The 16,116-nt window shown below is 33.3% G+C and overlaps 1 protein-coding gene across 1 annotated transcript in view; it reads left to right on the top strand.

Annotated features, from left to right (window-relative positions):
• The window catches only part of LOC111051551 (nephrin), an 807,626-nt gene extending 792,688 nt beyond the window's left edge, over positions 1–14,938 (top strand). Inside the window, exons 9-14 of the mRNA XM_039427333.1 lie at positions 939–1,098; positions 2,151–2,453; positions 3,417–3,713; positions 5,866–6,108; positions 8,156–8,364; positions 9,706–14,938. Of these exons, the coding sequence (XP_039283267.1) occupies positions 939–1,098; positions 2,151–2,453; positions 3,417–3,713; positions 5,866–6,108; positions 8,156–8,364; positions 9,706–9,954 (1,461 nt within the window). The 3' untranslated portion in view covers positions 9,955–14,938. The remainder of the gene's footprint in view (positions 1–938; positions 1,099–2,150; positions 2,454–3,416; positions 3,714–5,865; positions 6,109–8,155; positions 8,365–9,705) is intronic.
• Positions 14,939–16,116: the final 1,178 nt, after the last annotated feature.

Raw genomic sequence — 16,116 nt, 5'->3', positions numbered from 1 at the left:
CGCTGACATTTGACAGGGCTGTCGATTCGTGAGCGAGCCCTCTATAAATTGCTGTGTTCCTTAACGCCCCATTACACTTTGCCAACGCTGCTGCTACCCACACTACTACTAAAATGTCAGCATTCGTTGAATAAAAAGCATTAATGTGTTCGAATAAGGGATGCTGACAGTTTAAAGTGAATTCCACTATAGTACTACTGATGCTGATAAATCCCTATATAGTGAGATTCATTTTGACTGTCAGCATTACTTATAACTAACATCAAGGCTTCTCCTCCAATCAATGCTGACAGTGTTAAGTGAATCTCACCATAGTGAACTGTTGCTCGCATCACTCTCTTGTCCCTCTTCTGTTTGTGCTTGCTCCCAACTTTCAATCGTTCTTCGCTGCCAACTTTCATCTTGAAATTCCTCTGTATCTCACATAATATAATCATAGCCTACTGTGTCAAATAATAGTTTCCATAAGCTCTGTATATTTTAATCACATCATTAGAATATCCAAATGCTCTCTTGAATGTTTCGTATGCAGTAGTATATCACCCTACAGACAACATGAAAGAATTATATCAAATACATGTTTGCCACATTACCTTATAATAAGTATTATTCAATGTACAATAGTAGTTGACAAATCTCCCTCTCAACTTCATAATATATTTTTGCGATACAAAAATGCTAGTTGATATATGCTAGCTGGCCCTTGACAATGGTACATGAGGCTCAGTTTTTCCTTATTGTTCTGAATAATGTCTCTTCAATCTTAGACTAATGCGTAAGTGAAGGGGAAGGCATTATTAAAAGGATTATTAAAAGCACATCACCAGTCAAAAATCATACATTTGATAAATAGTGATGGGAATAATGAAATTTCATTCGTGTGTTTCTGCAAAGAAAAGCGTTTCTTGTGCGTAATGTTAAGTGTGATTGTATTACAGGGTCACACTGTTCAGCACAACCAGAAGACCGGTGTGATAATAAGCCACAACGCACTGGCACTGCAGCATGTGAAGAGATACCAGGCTGGCAACTACACATGTGTAGCTTCCAATGTGGAGGGTGATGGAGAAAGCAACAGTACACAGCTCAAAGTCATGTGTAAGTGAATAAACTTTCTCATCGAGTAACAAAGATAGAGTAACTCAACTTGTACAATTTCAATGTACTTTCAACTTGTACAATAACGAGTGAGACTCATTCATCACATATCTGGAAGTTATCAATTTTTTATTTTTTTATTGATATCAAGTCATTACAGCTCACAAATTAGTCATTATTTTTAAGATTTTCCAATTTTCTATGCATACAAGATCCTCGTCATTGCCTTTATGGTATTTTGCGATACTTTAATGATTAATACAGAGATAATATATTTGTATACAGTACAAGCAGATAACTATAATGGAGAAAATTAAATTATATGATTCTGTAATAATTCTTCTATGTATATTTGAGGAAAAATGCAGCGTGTATTGTGCGTCACAGGAATTAACTTTTTCTCCATGAGAAGAACGTTAGTTGTCCAAGGGGCGACAATTTGCAAAGAAGAGAAAAATTACTTCAGTGACGCACATAGCATTTTTCTGTCACCTAAATTCACAAAAAAATGTTTATTTCTTTCATCATGATGCTAGCAGCATTAAGTTTTTTTCATACTTAACCTACAACTTTGTCACCTTTCTCCAATAGCAGACGCATAGAAGCGTAAATATTCTTAGAGATACTCCATATTATCTAATGATTAGAAGAGAATCTAGTTACACTTACATCGATTTTTTGTCGTACTTATGAAATTCAGATTAAACGCAACTTGGTAAACACTCTCATAGAATTCAATTCTAATCTAATAGGATTCATAAGTACAGCAAAAAACCGTACGTTCAAAAATTGATGTGTGTAACTAGACTTACTTCTTATCATTATTGATTTAAATAGTCAATTAATACTATGGATAGAGAGAATATAGTTACTAAAGCATTATGTTCCAGAAAGTAAAATGTGACTTCGGACAGTAGTTGGAGGAAAATTCGGTTTCATTATACGATATCAGTATTCTGTACTTTTGTGGCCTGGTAGAATCTCGATTTTGAAACACGTTTCTTGATACTCAAATGGTTGATGGCGTGTAATGTGTGATGGTGTAATTGCAGACAAGCCGGTGTGCCGCAGCGATCAGAAGCGAGTGTACGGCGTGGCGCGCCACGAGAAGGTGCAGATCCTGTGCCAGGTTGACTCGTTTCCGCTGCCGGACGAGTTCAAGTGGACTTTCAACAACAGTGCGTCGGAGAACGTGGAGGTGGCTCCCGAGCGCTACCTGTCCACGCCCAGCATCTCCGTGTCGCAGCTCTCCTACGAGCCGGTCACCGAGCTCGATTACGGCACCGTCATGTGTTGGGCAGCCAATACTGCCGGCCAACAGACTGAACCTTGCCTCTTCCATATTATGCCTGCTGGTAATGCCTGTTGCAAATCAAGCCAAAGAAATACATTTTGAAATTGAGATAAATAATCTACTATCATACCTGTAGGTATCATGAGCAAAGTAAGAACAGTTCTTAACAAGTGGTATATAATTAAAAGTGGATTCAACTGTAATGAAACAATTCCGAAATTCTAGTAGGTTTAATTTTAGTGAATGTCGTGATTATCAATACCTGTTCCTTATTTAGGAGAATCTAGATTCCACACTTGAGCCCCTGCACACAGGACCATACTGGTCTCCACTAGACCTTGATATGGACGCCACTATTGTCTCTGTGTTCAGGAGACTTACATAATTTATTTATATATTCATTTATGAAGACAGCATGAAATCTATTTTTGTCTCCTTCACAAATGCATAATTATCTTACCATTGAATACAGAAATATAGAAAGATAGTCTTAGAAGTCTCACAATCAATCACAAAACAGGTAGAATATTGAGAATACACATCTTTTTCAGAGAAATACCTAATAAAAGTTATAGCCTACAGTACAGTTCTGTTCAAATCATGACCAACAAATGTTATAGGATTAAAATTATAATACATTAGTAACGATTTTACAGTAGAGAATACTTTCACAAACTCTCATGAGTAGTTCTCATGAACTAAAAACATGAAAGTCGTTCATGAACTACGAAACATGTAGCTCTGAAAGTCGTTCTGACTTTCGTAGTTCATGAACGACTTTCATGTTTTGTGAAATCCAAAGGCATTATATCCAATTTTAAGCGTACGAAATCCAACAATATTTGCCAAGTTATTGGCCAAGACATATGTCATTCTACTGTCATCGATTGCTACAAAGTACCCAAGTCTTCCCACCCCTAACGACGAGAGTGAAAATTCTTCAACAACTGTTACCCTGACTGGGAGAAAATTATTTATCACAATGATAATGAATCTGGAATTATAATCAATTCAATAATTGCAGGTAAGCCAGATTCTCCCTACAACTGCACACTAATGAACCAGACGACAGACTCGTTGGAGGTGGAGTGTGCCGAAGGCTTCAACGGAGGGCAACGCCAGCAGTTCCAACTGGAAGTCTATCAGCTGCAGACCAACATTCTTCTGGAGAATAAGACATCCAGTCTTCCATCGTTTGTTGTTGGGAATCTGGCACCCGGGCAACTGCTAAAAATGATCATCTACGCGACAAACTCCAAGGGCCGCAGCGATCAGATTTCCATGGAGGGATTCACGCTCAAGGTCGCTGAGAAGCAAACAGGTTTGTCCCAGCTGATCAGAATAATCGCTTGAGCATAGATAGATAAACAAATACATTATTACGAGATCAGGAATTAAGTGAAGTAAAACCTGATAGGAAAGAAAACACCAGGTTGGAGCTTATCATTCGCTCTAGGATAGCGCTAGAGCATTTTCAACACTGAGGTATCACTTATTGATTTCAGCTTAGAGATTTCCTTATTACTTTCCTTGCCCTACTACCATAGGTAAGGAAAGTATTGCTTTCCAAAAAAAATTAAGGTACCCTAATTTCAAGTTTTCTATACGTTTCAAGGTCCCCTGAGTCCAAAAACATGATTTTTGGGTGTTGGTCTGTGTGTGTGTGTGTGTGTGTGTGTGTGTGTGTGTGTGTGTGTGTGTGTGTGTGTGTGTGTGTGTGTGTGTGTGTGTGTGTGTGTGTGTGTGTGTGTGTGTGTGTATGTGTGTATGTCTGTGAACACGATAACTCCATTCCTAATCAACCGATTGACTTGAAATTTTAAACTTAAGGTCCTTATACCATGAGGATCTGACATTAAGAAATTCAACAAAATTGAATTCAAAATGGCGGGAAAAATGGCGGATAATTACTAAAAAACCATGTTTTTCACGGTTTTCTCGAAAACGGCTCTAACGATTTTCTTCAAATTTTTACCATGGATAGCTATTTATAAGCCCTATCAACTGACATGAGTCTCATTTCTGGGAAAATTGCAGGAACTCCGTAATATTCTTGTGAAAAATGGCGGATAATCACTAAAAAACCATGTTATTCACGGTTTTCTCGAAAACGGCTCTAACGATTTTCTTTAAATTCATACCATGGATAGCTATTTATAAGCCCTATCAACTGACATGAGTCTCATTTCTGAGAAAATTGCAGGAGCTCCGTAATATACTTGAGAAAAATGGCGGATAATTACTAAAAAAAACATGTTTTTCAGGATTTTCTCAAAATAACTTGACCGATTTTTTTCAAATTCATACTCTGTATAGCTATTTATCAGTTCTATTAACTGGCATGAGTCTCCTTTCTGGGAAACTAATGGGGGTCCACCCCATCCTTGAGAAATGGACTTTGTAACCTCCTTCTCGTGCATGAGGTAGGTAGGTAGGTAGAGCAGTTCATAAAAAGAACACATAGTCAAGATATTTCATCTGTAGAACAGCTGTTTTGACGACTTTAAAAAAATGACGACTAAAAAAAATCATCGAATTTCAAAATTTACACAAAGGAAAAAGTACTCTGAAGACAATTATATATACACATATACAAAAGTCTGATCGTAGTTTCAAATATGAGCAAGGAAAGTTGTGTGAGTGTACCACACCAGATTTTTTTTATTGATGGAACTCATGAATTATTGAATTCATCACTTATTCTCATCCATTTACAAAGCATTTCACTCACTTGAAAACTTTTCTACAATAGAGTATATCAGTATTTTCTTTTTTGTTTTCTACTATTAGAAGCATTAATGATAGGCATTTTTAAATAGGAAGAAGAAAATTATGGTGAAATTCAACTCTCCTATCATATTACTATTGAACTTTTGAACGTGGAATAATTACTGCGTTGTGCAGATTAGATTGAATGTGATTACTTAATCTACTTATATGAAATTGGCCAATAAGTTGACAGTAATAAAGATGGAAAACTATTGAGTTATTTTCAACGTTATGTGTTATTCTCTAAATTGTGACTTGCGCCACAGAAAAATTCAAAAACACTTCCTGGAAATTAAGCGTGGCCAGTGTGTAATTGAGCTCATCGTTTAAATAAACAAAAAATACTAATTTTATACACAAGATTCTTCTATCAATCAGAAATCAATTTTATTTATGTTGATGATTGTTGCAATTATTTTTAAAATAATCCTTTGATAATATCAGAAGGAACTATAATAATAAATATTTGATGAGAATCCACCCTAATGTATTATATTTAGAATAATTGCATTTTAAACGATAATATTATACCACATTATCAATACACTGTATAGCACAGTATCGTACATCTGCGTTGAACTATTCAGTAATTATTCAACCTATTCTTATTTAATCAAAACTCTATTATAATTAAATCTATTTAACTTGTTCTTAATCATTTAAGATTGATACCGTAATCAAGTTGACTTTTCCATACTGAACAGGTTCTCCAGTGCAGTTTGAGCTAACACCATTCGTTGGAGTGATTGTAATGGCGAGCACTCTGATCTGCGTAGCTGGTGTCATCATTTTCGCATCACTGAAAGCCAGATCGAGATCTAGATGTGTGATCTCGCGGCCTCAGGCGTTGCCGATCAAGGATAAGGCCACGCTTCCGCTAAGGTCTCACGTCCAAGATCTTTATGATATGGACGACAAAAATCCTGATCTCATACCATGTAATAAAGGTGAGTATTCCTGCTTCTCTTCAAGTATGGCTATAATTTTTAAATAATATCAAACTCAATAAGGAACTTTTTTGTACTAATGTTGAAGTCAATAATTGATAAGGCTATTCCATCGAAAATTCTCTTACAATTCCGTTACTAACACGATCTTAACTCCCTACTAATCGTTAAATGAATCAATCTATCATTATTGTATATAATAGTGAACTACAAGTAGTAAAATAAATAGGTAGTCGAATAAATTATGAATATACCCACACAAATGTCAAGAGAAGATTTATATTGGAAATTGATAAAGTTTGGGAACTGGTAGGCTACATGCAGTTATCGTTTTCCTTGTCGCATTTTAAGCCACATTAAGAACGCTCCTATAGTTTCCAGTGACTTGAATTCCACTATACACTATAGTGAGGTCCACGTTATAGTGGCAGTATTTGATCAACATTTGTGTTGCTATCATTCGACAAAGCAGATAGCACTATCCTTTTCCAGCTCCTACAACTTTCCCAGATCGTTTTTTAACAATTTAGAAATATAATGTGATGCCATCTAAATTTTCGAAATTTTTTATTCAATCATTGAAAAATATATTTTCTTGAAAAAATATAATTCATAATTTTAAACAAGAATGTACAGTTAATATAACATCAGATATAACGGTGTCAGCTATCCTCTATAGAAGGCACAGAATCGGCAATGCTTTTCTTATCTTTCTTTACTGACATTATAACGTGGACCTCACTATAGTTTCACTTCAATTGACGTTTCACTACGGTAATTCATTCACTAATGGTCAGATGTGAATCAATTTCCAAACAAAAGTCTCTCAAGCAATCTCCAATTCCAACTCACTAAATTAGCTTAGCCTCAAACTTAATGTGAATTAATAATAATTAAAACTAGCACAACTAAGCTATATTTTTTCCTACAGTTACCTTGAAAAGTGACTATTCCTGCACTGATTACAGAACGCAAAGATTTACTTTTCCGCTCTAGTGCGGAAAATTTTTTTTCTGCACTCCAGATTTGCAACATGGCAATACAAAATAGTTGGTGGGTTATATGGAGGATTAGTGCACGAAAACAAAAATTAAGTTGGTAACAATGACTGTGGTTAGATTTAGATAAGAATGATTTCAATGGCTACTCTACATTTATGATAAGATCCCAATCTAGAAATCCAAAACAAGAATAATGTTCATCTAAATCATAATTGAATAATCATTATTTACGAATTCTCATCATTTAATTATAAATAATAGTTCTTTCCTATTGATAATTATTATTTCAACTGCAAGAAATGAGAAAAGTAGCAAATATACATTATAAAATCCGAATTTTGAGGTTAAATGATTACCGTTCGATATTCATATAAATAAAAATAATAAAAAACATAACAATACTACAATAAATATTCTCTGTTGTCTATGTTATTTTTATAAATATTTTTCAGTTTACTTTGAGCATTTTTATTGGTAATTTGAGCAAAAGTCTAAATTTCTGAATCGTGTTTCAGTAATTTTTAGCTGGATGAAACAAACTTAGATTCTTCCCACTAGGTCGCGCGCTTGTCGGTTCAGCCATCTTGTTGTGTTCAGCCATCTTGCAGCTCGGTTCAGCCAACAAGCTGTTGGCGTGTATTTTGAATGTGAATTTTTTGTTCCATCTGTATTTTTTCTGATTCTTGAATGGATAAAAATGAGAACTTTGGCTGAGAATTTTCAACTTCAATTGGATTATTAATTTTTGAATGAATTAAGGTTGTTATTAATAACAATTAATAACAGCATCACACATACACAAACATTTGATGGATTTCAGCCATCATTTTACCCATAATTACCCACTTTTCATATTCAATGGTAACTGTAGGAAAAATTTAATGTGAAATACATGCGCAAAGTTCCTCTGCTGCACTCAAGAAGCCATTCCAAACGTTTCTTTCGGTGCAGCAAACTGTCACTTTGCGCACTAGTTGCACAAATAACTATTATAGTCTTGTTTTCCTGTGAGAGATTCTATTCTGTGCTGTTGTTTGTCTATTCAGACTCAGAGTACCAGCTGGGGACTCCGGGTCAGAATCAGACAATGCTGGTGGACAGCTGTGGGGGGCAGTCTGCGACACAGCAGTCGGTGGCATTGCCCAGCTACGAAGACACCATTCCACGCAACAACATCATCACCAGGAACGGTGACATCTACGACAATTACAAAAATAAATACACCCAACAACAGCAGAATATTCAACAATCCAAGGTATCGTTTTCAGTCGGTTCTATAAAATTGTAGATATATTTTTTGCTGCCGTATGTAATTTTTCTGTATTTTTTCTACGACTATGTTATTTTCTCAGTATTTCTTCTACAATTTTCAGAGAAAATCCCAAATTCAATTGATGAAAAAAATAAGACAAGAGAAAATTATTCTATCGGAATAAATTTAACCATCTCAAAATATAATGCATGGATGGATTAACATTAATCCAACACAGAAATTTTATGAGAGAAGTATTCAAATTTATTTTCCCAAAGAGAACAACATATCGCCGTGACAATAGTCTAAAAAAGAGTGTAGCAGTAATTAGATTTGACTTATGATTTAAATAAATAGATAAATAAATATGATAGGCATGTATTGTGTATGCGTAGGTGTTTGCTACACCATTATTATTTCAAATTTGTTTGTACAATGTATGTTGGTTGGTCGAATAAAATTTTACAGTATTCTTATATTGCTTGAAGACAAAAATAATACAACGAGATGAATGAATGAAATATATGTAGTCCTCAACGATAATTTAAAAATGAACATTATTACTGTATAATAATTAGTTGAACCTCCCAATGAGAGCTATAGAAGAGCTAATGAGAACAATGAGAACAATGGAGTTAAATAGAACTAAGGACTAAAAAAGACCGAAGAACTGAATAGCAGAAGGAAATTTGAAAAATGAAACTGTCCAAAACTTGCGTCCAGACTGGAAATCCGGTACCTCATCTCCATTGTCGTTGTTAGGTATAGGCCTAACTTTAATAGTCAAAATAAACATTTTATTTTTCTTTCTATTTTTATTACAAGTAGCCCTATACAGGAAAGAGATAAAATAAACATTATCCAGGGAAATTGTCATTCTCATTATACATACATCCATGTGGGTACATACATTTTGAAATCTTTTCTGAATAAAGTGAGGAGAATATAAAAATGAAAAGTGGTTATGATAATAATAATTATTATAGAGGTAGTTCTTGTTCAAGGTAATGAAGTCAATGTGATATCAGCAATTCAAATAATAAGGATGTTAAATATAAGTTTACATGTTAAACATTATCAAACAAGAACATAATATGATGAAGACACATCATAAGAAATTTCCGAAACTAACTATTTTATGTAATTGTAACTATCTAATATTTTCTGTAATTGATGTGGTAGTTTTAGTTTTTTTTGGGAATTAAACATTTATTTATTTTGGGAAATTATATACTTGGAACAATGTTGTTCAATGTAGGCGTGATTTTAATATTATGAATGTAATGTAATACGGTACATTTTAATTGCAATAATATAATGTGATGTTGTTTGCGCGCGGTGCAGGCTGCACAGGGAGAAGAAGTGACGTACGCAGAGTTATGCTTGGCTCGGCCAACCAGCCTGGATGGGGCGACGGCGTCAGAAATGGTGGCGCAACGTGGCGAACCGACCATCTACTCAGAAATCGACATTGGAAGGCGAGCGCCTGGGGCGCCCTCTGGACCGGGGCTGCTCGTGTCCCCTGGCACGCACCGCGAAATTGTCACCGTCCGCACACCTCTCATGGCCAACGCACAGGAGTCCTGCGTATAGCTAGCCTAAGCAGCACCTTCTTCTATTAGTTCCATTCGTCGTCGCCAGAAGGCAGCGTTCAACTTTTAACAAATTCACATTATTTCTTATTATTACTGTCAACTCTTGATCACTTTCACAGAACTTCATCGAATTTCTGGCAATACCGGCGCCGTATTGATTGAATTGAATTGGTTTTATTATCAGCATAAATAATGTAAGCTACATAAATAGTTTTGTTTCAAAGTCGTCTTATAATTCTAAATTTACATCAATAAAATTAATGTAAACCATTAAGGAGTTTTAGACTCCAAAGCATTTCCCATTTATCAGTTTCCCAATAATCCCTATTATAAAAAGGATAATTCTTCATAGGGGTGAAAATTGACCGACAGTAACTACTTTGGTAACTAGCCTACCACTACTATGGTAATTGCGGTAACTAGGTAGGCCTACAGCCTACCTTGGGCTCTATTGTTCTAAAAATAATCAATTCAGAATAATTATTGTTCATTGAAATTTATAAAAATAAAAAAGTTCTAAAACAAATCAATCAAAATCAAAACAGTAAATTATAAGAAAATACTCCTGTCAGACTTTTGAAGGCCAGTCTATCCTTTGAATATTATGTTAATTCTATTTGGTTTCCACCAAAAGAATGTGTAGCATTCCTTTATTTTCTGGGGTTTTCACATGTATTGTGATTGGACCCAAAATGACAAACAAAGTTGAAGTGTGGAAAACCCCCCTTATTCAAATTTATTCTCAAATTAATTATAAAAAATAAAAACCAAGCTAAGCGTAAGAGTAAGTTGAAATGAAAATCCAAAAAATTATGTACACTAAGTAACAAGATGAGAAAGTACTCATACAACATAATATAGGTTAGTGATTATGACTTCAATGTGGCCAGTGTGCAACAGAGCTAGCAATTTTACAAAATGAATTCAGACATTTTCAACAATGAATTATTATTGCAGAATATTGTAGCCTATACCATAGAGTGATAATTATTGCGTCTTCCCGAAAACATTTCTTCATTTCTAGCATTACAAAGAAGAATAAATAGTTAATAAATCTGATTGGATAAAATCATCTCACAATTTTTGTCTTTCAAACTATCTTAAAATCGTCTCTGCAGACTCTTCCAAGGAGAGTGACAGAATAAAGAATATTCATGCTCCCTAGAATAGATGATTTGTAAGTGTGAAAAAAGAGCCGAAATGAATTAGACAGAAATATATAGTAAATAAATAAAATAAAAAAAGGAATTGAATCTGAAAATAGCTTTAAAATAAAAGTAAAATGAAAAAATGTATAGTTCAATTATTTATAATAATTTCAGCTCAACAGCGCTTAAAGGGTTCACTTGGCAGTCATAAAACAATGACAGTCACATAACAAGGACTTTGAATTAGTAAGCTTGTTTTTTTTCAGTTTCATACAAATCAGAACTGATACAGGTCTGCATTAGAATATATTGTTGTTCCATGATTCATCAAGAAACATGATTAATGAGGATTAGACTATCAAGTTATAACTTATGACTTGATTGCATGTGTGATGAGTCTGCTAGATATGGACCTAATCATCAACAACAGTGAATTATCAATTGGAAATTATTATGGTTTGTTGATTTGCTGATTGTTTCTGAAAATAATGGTTTATTCATTTGATACGTTTCAATAATTCATTCATATTTTTTAATAAGTTATTGACTCACGTTTCTGTAGCTGAGATTGGATCAAGAGTTGACGAATTTCAAGTTTTTTTGTGGGGTTTGAACCCATATTTCAGATTTGTTCATATTTCAACCTCTGTACATTTCTCCCATGAAAACTTTTATACGATAATTATGATTAAACGGTTACTATATTTCTAATGGAATAGATAATGTAATAATTTTTTAGAGAAATGTTTGAATTGTGTAAAGGTCTTTGTATATATTAGGGAAATTATTTGATTTTTATATCATGAGAGAATGTGTGTTCTAAACAAATCTAGTTGTAATACAAGGTCTGACGTCAGAGATTCACTACATTGATTGTATCTATAATAATCATTACAATTATTATTCATGAAATATCAAATGCAGTCAATTTGCATTGTAAAGTGGGCCTAGTTATTTATTACAAGTTACCGTTTTCTAATTTGAACCAATTTTGACAATGAGTGGAGAAGTTCAATCATCGTCCTCGAAAATTAAAGCACTTTCATTTGTCATAATATTTCTGTGTTCATTTTTTTATTTTCCTGTTCATTGTAGAATAAATTTATTCTCAAATTTCTAGGTAAGCAGCCAATAGTTGTTGAATAAGACTGATAAATATAATTAATACGACATTATTAATAAATTATCAAAATAATTTGAGAAAAAAAGAACGTAATGAAGTGGTGCATGCATACTTATTCAAGTTATTTGGCATCGTCTTCTTTAGAATATTGGGAATGTCTGGTTTATGTTTTACGATTTGAATATTAATGAGTAGGTATTAGTCTATATGACAGTAGGTTCTACATCAAAAAAGTATTTTATTTGGAACATTTGTATGATATAATGTTTTATTATTTACGATCCACGAAATCATCAGACCTATCAAAACTCATATCATATTAAAATCAATTTACATTTTAAAGATTCTTCCAATCAATATGTTTGAGCCATTGATAATCTTGATCAATCTCTTCTGCCACCACTTTTAGAAACACACCAATACTACCACACCTACTTCCAAAAAAAGATTTGTTATACATTTTCATAACATAGGTACATGAATGACAAAGAGAATTTTTATTCTATGCTGATTTGGCTTTTAAAAAAATGTAAATAGTAAATGATTACAAGAATACACCAGTGTAAGGGTGAAATTGGAGTTGGCATTCAACTGATTAATGAATTTATTTTTGTTGCGATATTTCTCAGAGGAAACTTAGTGTGAGTTATGTGTTGTTTTCTGTTTGTCGTTAAACTATTGTCAATAGGGACAGTGTACGGTAATGAACAAAACCCGTACTTTTTTCGAATCATACTTTTTTTTAATATGTTCCTCACTGCATACTAGAACCAATTATATAATTCACAATTAATATAAGCTATGTAATAATATTACATATATTCATATATTTTTTTGTATTTTTAGATGGTACAATGTTTTGTAATAATATTATGTTGTGCGGAACAAATTATTTTTTGAATTGAAAAAAAAATTGAAAAAATTATATTTACATATCAAATATTATATGATAATGATAATAATTCATCCAATTATATTTTCTTTGAAATGGATAATATTAATGATTTAATTTATTCCTATATTATTTAAATTGATGATCAAACTAATAGCAACGTTTTCCAATGAATGCATTTTTATTTACAATTGAAGAGGAAATTTATTGAATTAGTTAAAAAATATGTAAAGTACGAAATGTTTTTATAGTTGCTATTGTTATCGAATGGAAAAGACAAAGAAATTGTCAAAAAAACACAGATTTATTGATACTTAGAAAGACCGGTTTCGGTTATTACACCATTGTCAATCTCTGATGAACGTTTTTTTTTCTTTTTATCAGAGATTGACAATGGTGTAATAACCAAAACCGGTATTTCTAAGTATCAATAAATCTGTGTTTTTTGACCATTTCTTAGTCTTTTTCATTCAATATGAATAAATACCACAATATCAACTTCTCAACTACACAAAAAGCTATTGTTATCCCTTACTCTGTGTTCAAACCAATCATATCAAAAAGCAAATCAGTTAACCAGCTGGTTCTCATATCAATGCCAATCATATCGTATTCCACCAGCTTCGTGACTGCATATCCTCTGAACATGTCATTTACTTCATCCACATATCAGTAGTCTAGAGCAAGAGATAACTACTCATATTTTAATCTCTCCATCTCAGTACGATAGCAGTCCATCAAATCGTCTATTACTATATACATATCTCAATTCATCTCTTTCATCAAGAATTGCATTCCAACCCAGAACAATTATTTATGTTCCGTGAATCTGGTACTGACAATATTCAATACAACGGATTTGAATATAATTAACAGTTTTCCAACCAAACATCAGGGCCTCAATATTGTAAAACTTCCCTGTTACCAAAAATACGACTCACTATATCAGTTACTGCAATTTCCGATGTGAGCAATGGCAATGAAAAACTTCAAAGGATTCAACTTGATTACCGTACGGTATTGAAAACCTATATTATATGGTTATTATTTCATTGAAAAATAACTACAATGTCATATTATTATAAACTGCATTGAATCAAATTTGTAAAGCCTTTCTTTCGAATATATTTTGCATTGAAGAAACATATTTTTTAATCTATGCTGGATCATCCACATTTTTGAAAAAGTACCTATTTCACTTTGAATGTTGTATTTTGTTTCTTGTACCGTAGTGGAAATAGCAGCCTTATGGGTCGTATAATTAATATTAATAACAATATTAAACTTGACAATTGTTATTTTCATCCATTTCATGATTATGATTATTAATAACTTTTCTGATAAGACGTCTGATATGTTGGATAGCGATTTTCAAAACTGGTGAATGAGTGAAAGTTGTGGTTAATTGTATGCATGTTTCATAAAAAAAGATTCCATATACGGTATCTTTTCTTTGAATTTTCTCGAAATTAGTGTGACTCTTGTAATGTGAACATTATAGTTTTATAAAATCATAATTAACATACCTACCAAACGATTACTACAATAATAAATTTGATGAACAAAACTTCTCTCTATAGTGACCAAATTGTGATACAGACGAACGTTACAAAAAATGTGCTGTGTTGTGAAAAGGTTCATTGCTCGTGAAAAACTGAGTAACAAATCGAATGAATAATTGCTATGATATAATAACATCATAGTTGATAGTTATAGAGGAAAAGTTTCTATTTGTACATAAACAACTACAACCATAAAATAAAAATGATTGTGAATATATAAACTGTTGGAATGAATAAATCATATTGCTCTCAGTGTATGTTGTGTATGATTCAATACATAAATTTCATTCCCTTGATTTTTCGCTTTTGATTGACTTTCATTTCACTCATAATTATCCTCTATCTCCTCTACCAAAAATTGTCCTCTATATCTCCAACTTTTTCTCCTCCAGTTCTTCTCTTCTATCATATCTTTCTTCTTTTCCTTCTCTCATTTTTCTTTCCACTTGTCCTCTTTTCTCCTCTTACTTTTCCCTAAATTCTTATCAAGACTGGGATTTCTCATGGAACTGACTACTAAAGAAAAATAAGCAAGATTTTCAGTTGGCAAAAATAATAATAAAAGTAATCATAGGCCCATTAGTCTTCATATTATATTATATGGATACAATGTACAATTCCTGTATCATATCTCTGAATAGTAGGCCTACCGTATAAATATAATGATTATCAAAAATATTGGTATCATAGCTTTTGAAATTTTGAATAATTTCAAGGATCTTAAAATTTCAATATTGTTTTATCGTTGATCAATCTACTCATTTATTATTGCGGTATTACTATTACTATTTTTTGGTGAGGATGATGCCTAGATGATCCTTAAGCTTGTGTGTGAGTAATGAGGCAGATGATTATGAGAGATGAGTGAACCTACAGTAAGTGGGTTTCAAGCGATTTTTAATCCTATTTAGAGGATTTGGCTCAAATGGACACCTTCCAACGGGAGTAGCAAGCGCATGATTTTCAACTCATGCACGTATCAGCTCTGAATAAATAAGCATTTTCTCCCATTTACTTAGGATTATAATCCAATATCGTGATCGATGACCAGGCTTCCCCGGATAGATTGGGTCAAAAATTAAAACTGTATTTTTCACATAGATGGCGGCGTCACAGACCACCATAGTCATCATTGAAAAAATCCTCTAAAGAATAAAAACTCCTTCCAATGAGCCACCTTGATAGGGTGTTCTTGAACGCGGTAGGTGAGCGCCCCTTCACTGAATGCGGCAGGCAGTTGAACATCCTGATTGCCAGCACCGGAAAACAACCCTAGATAGTCGACGGCACGGAACATCCAAGTTGGTCCTCCCTCGAGTATTGTAAGTGTGCACTTACTCTCTTCTTGAGAACATAATTATCTCTCTTCAAAAGTATAGAAATATTACAATCGAAAGTAGCCTACTTGGAGCAGCCGTTTCAATGAAAAACGTTT

The sequence above is a fragment of the Nilaparvata lugens genome, chromosome 4 (genome assembly GCF_014356525.2).
Source record: "Nilaparvata lugens isolate BPH chromosome 4, ASM1435652v1, whole genome shotgun sequence".
Taxonomy (NCBI): domain Eukaryota; kingdom Metazoa; phylum Arthropoda; class Insecta; order Hemiptera; family Delphacidae; genus Nilaparvata; species Nilaparvata lugens.
This window is presented reverse-complemented; position numbering and strand designations above follow the sequence as displayed.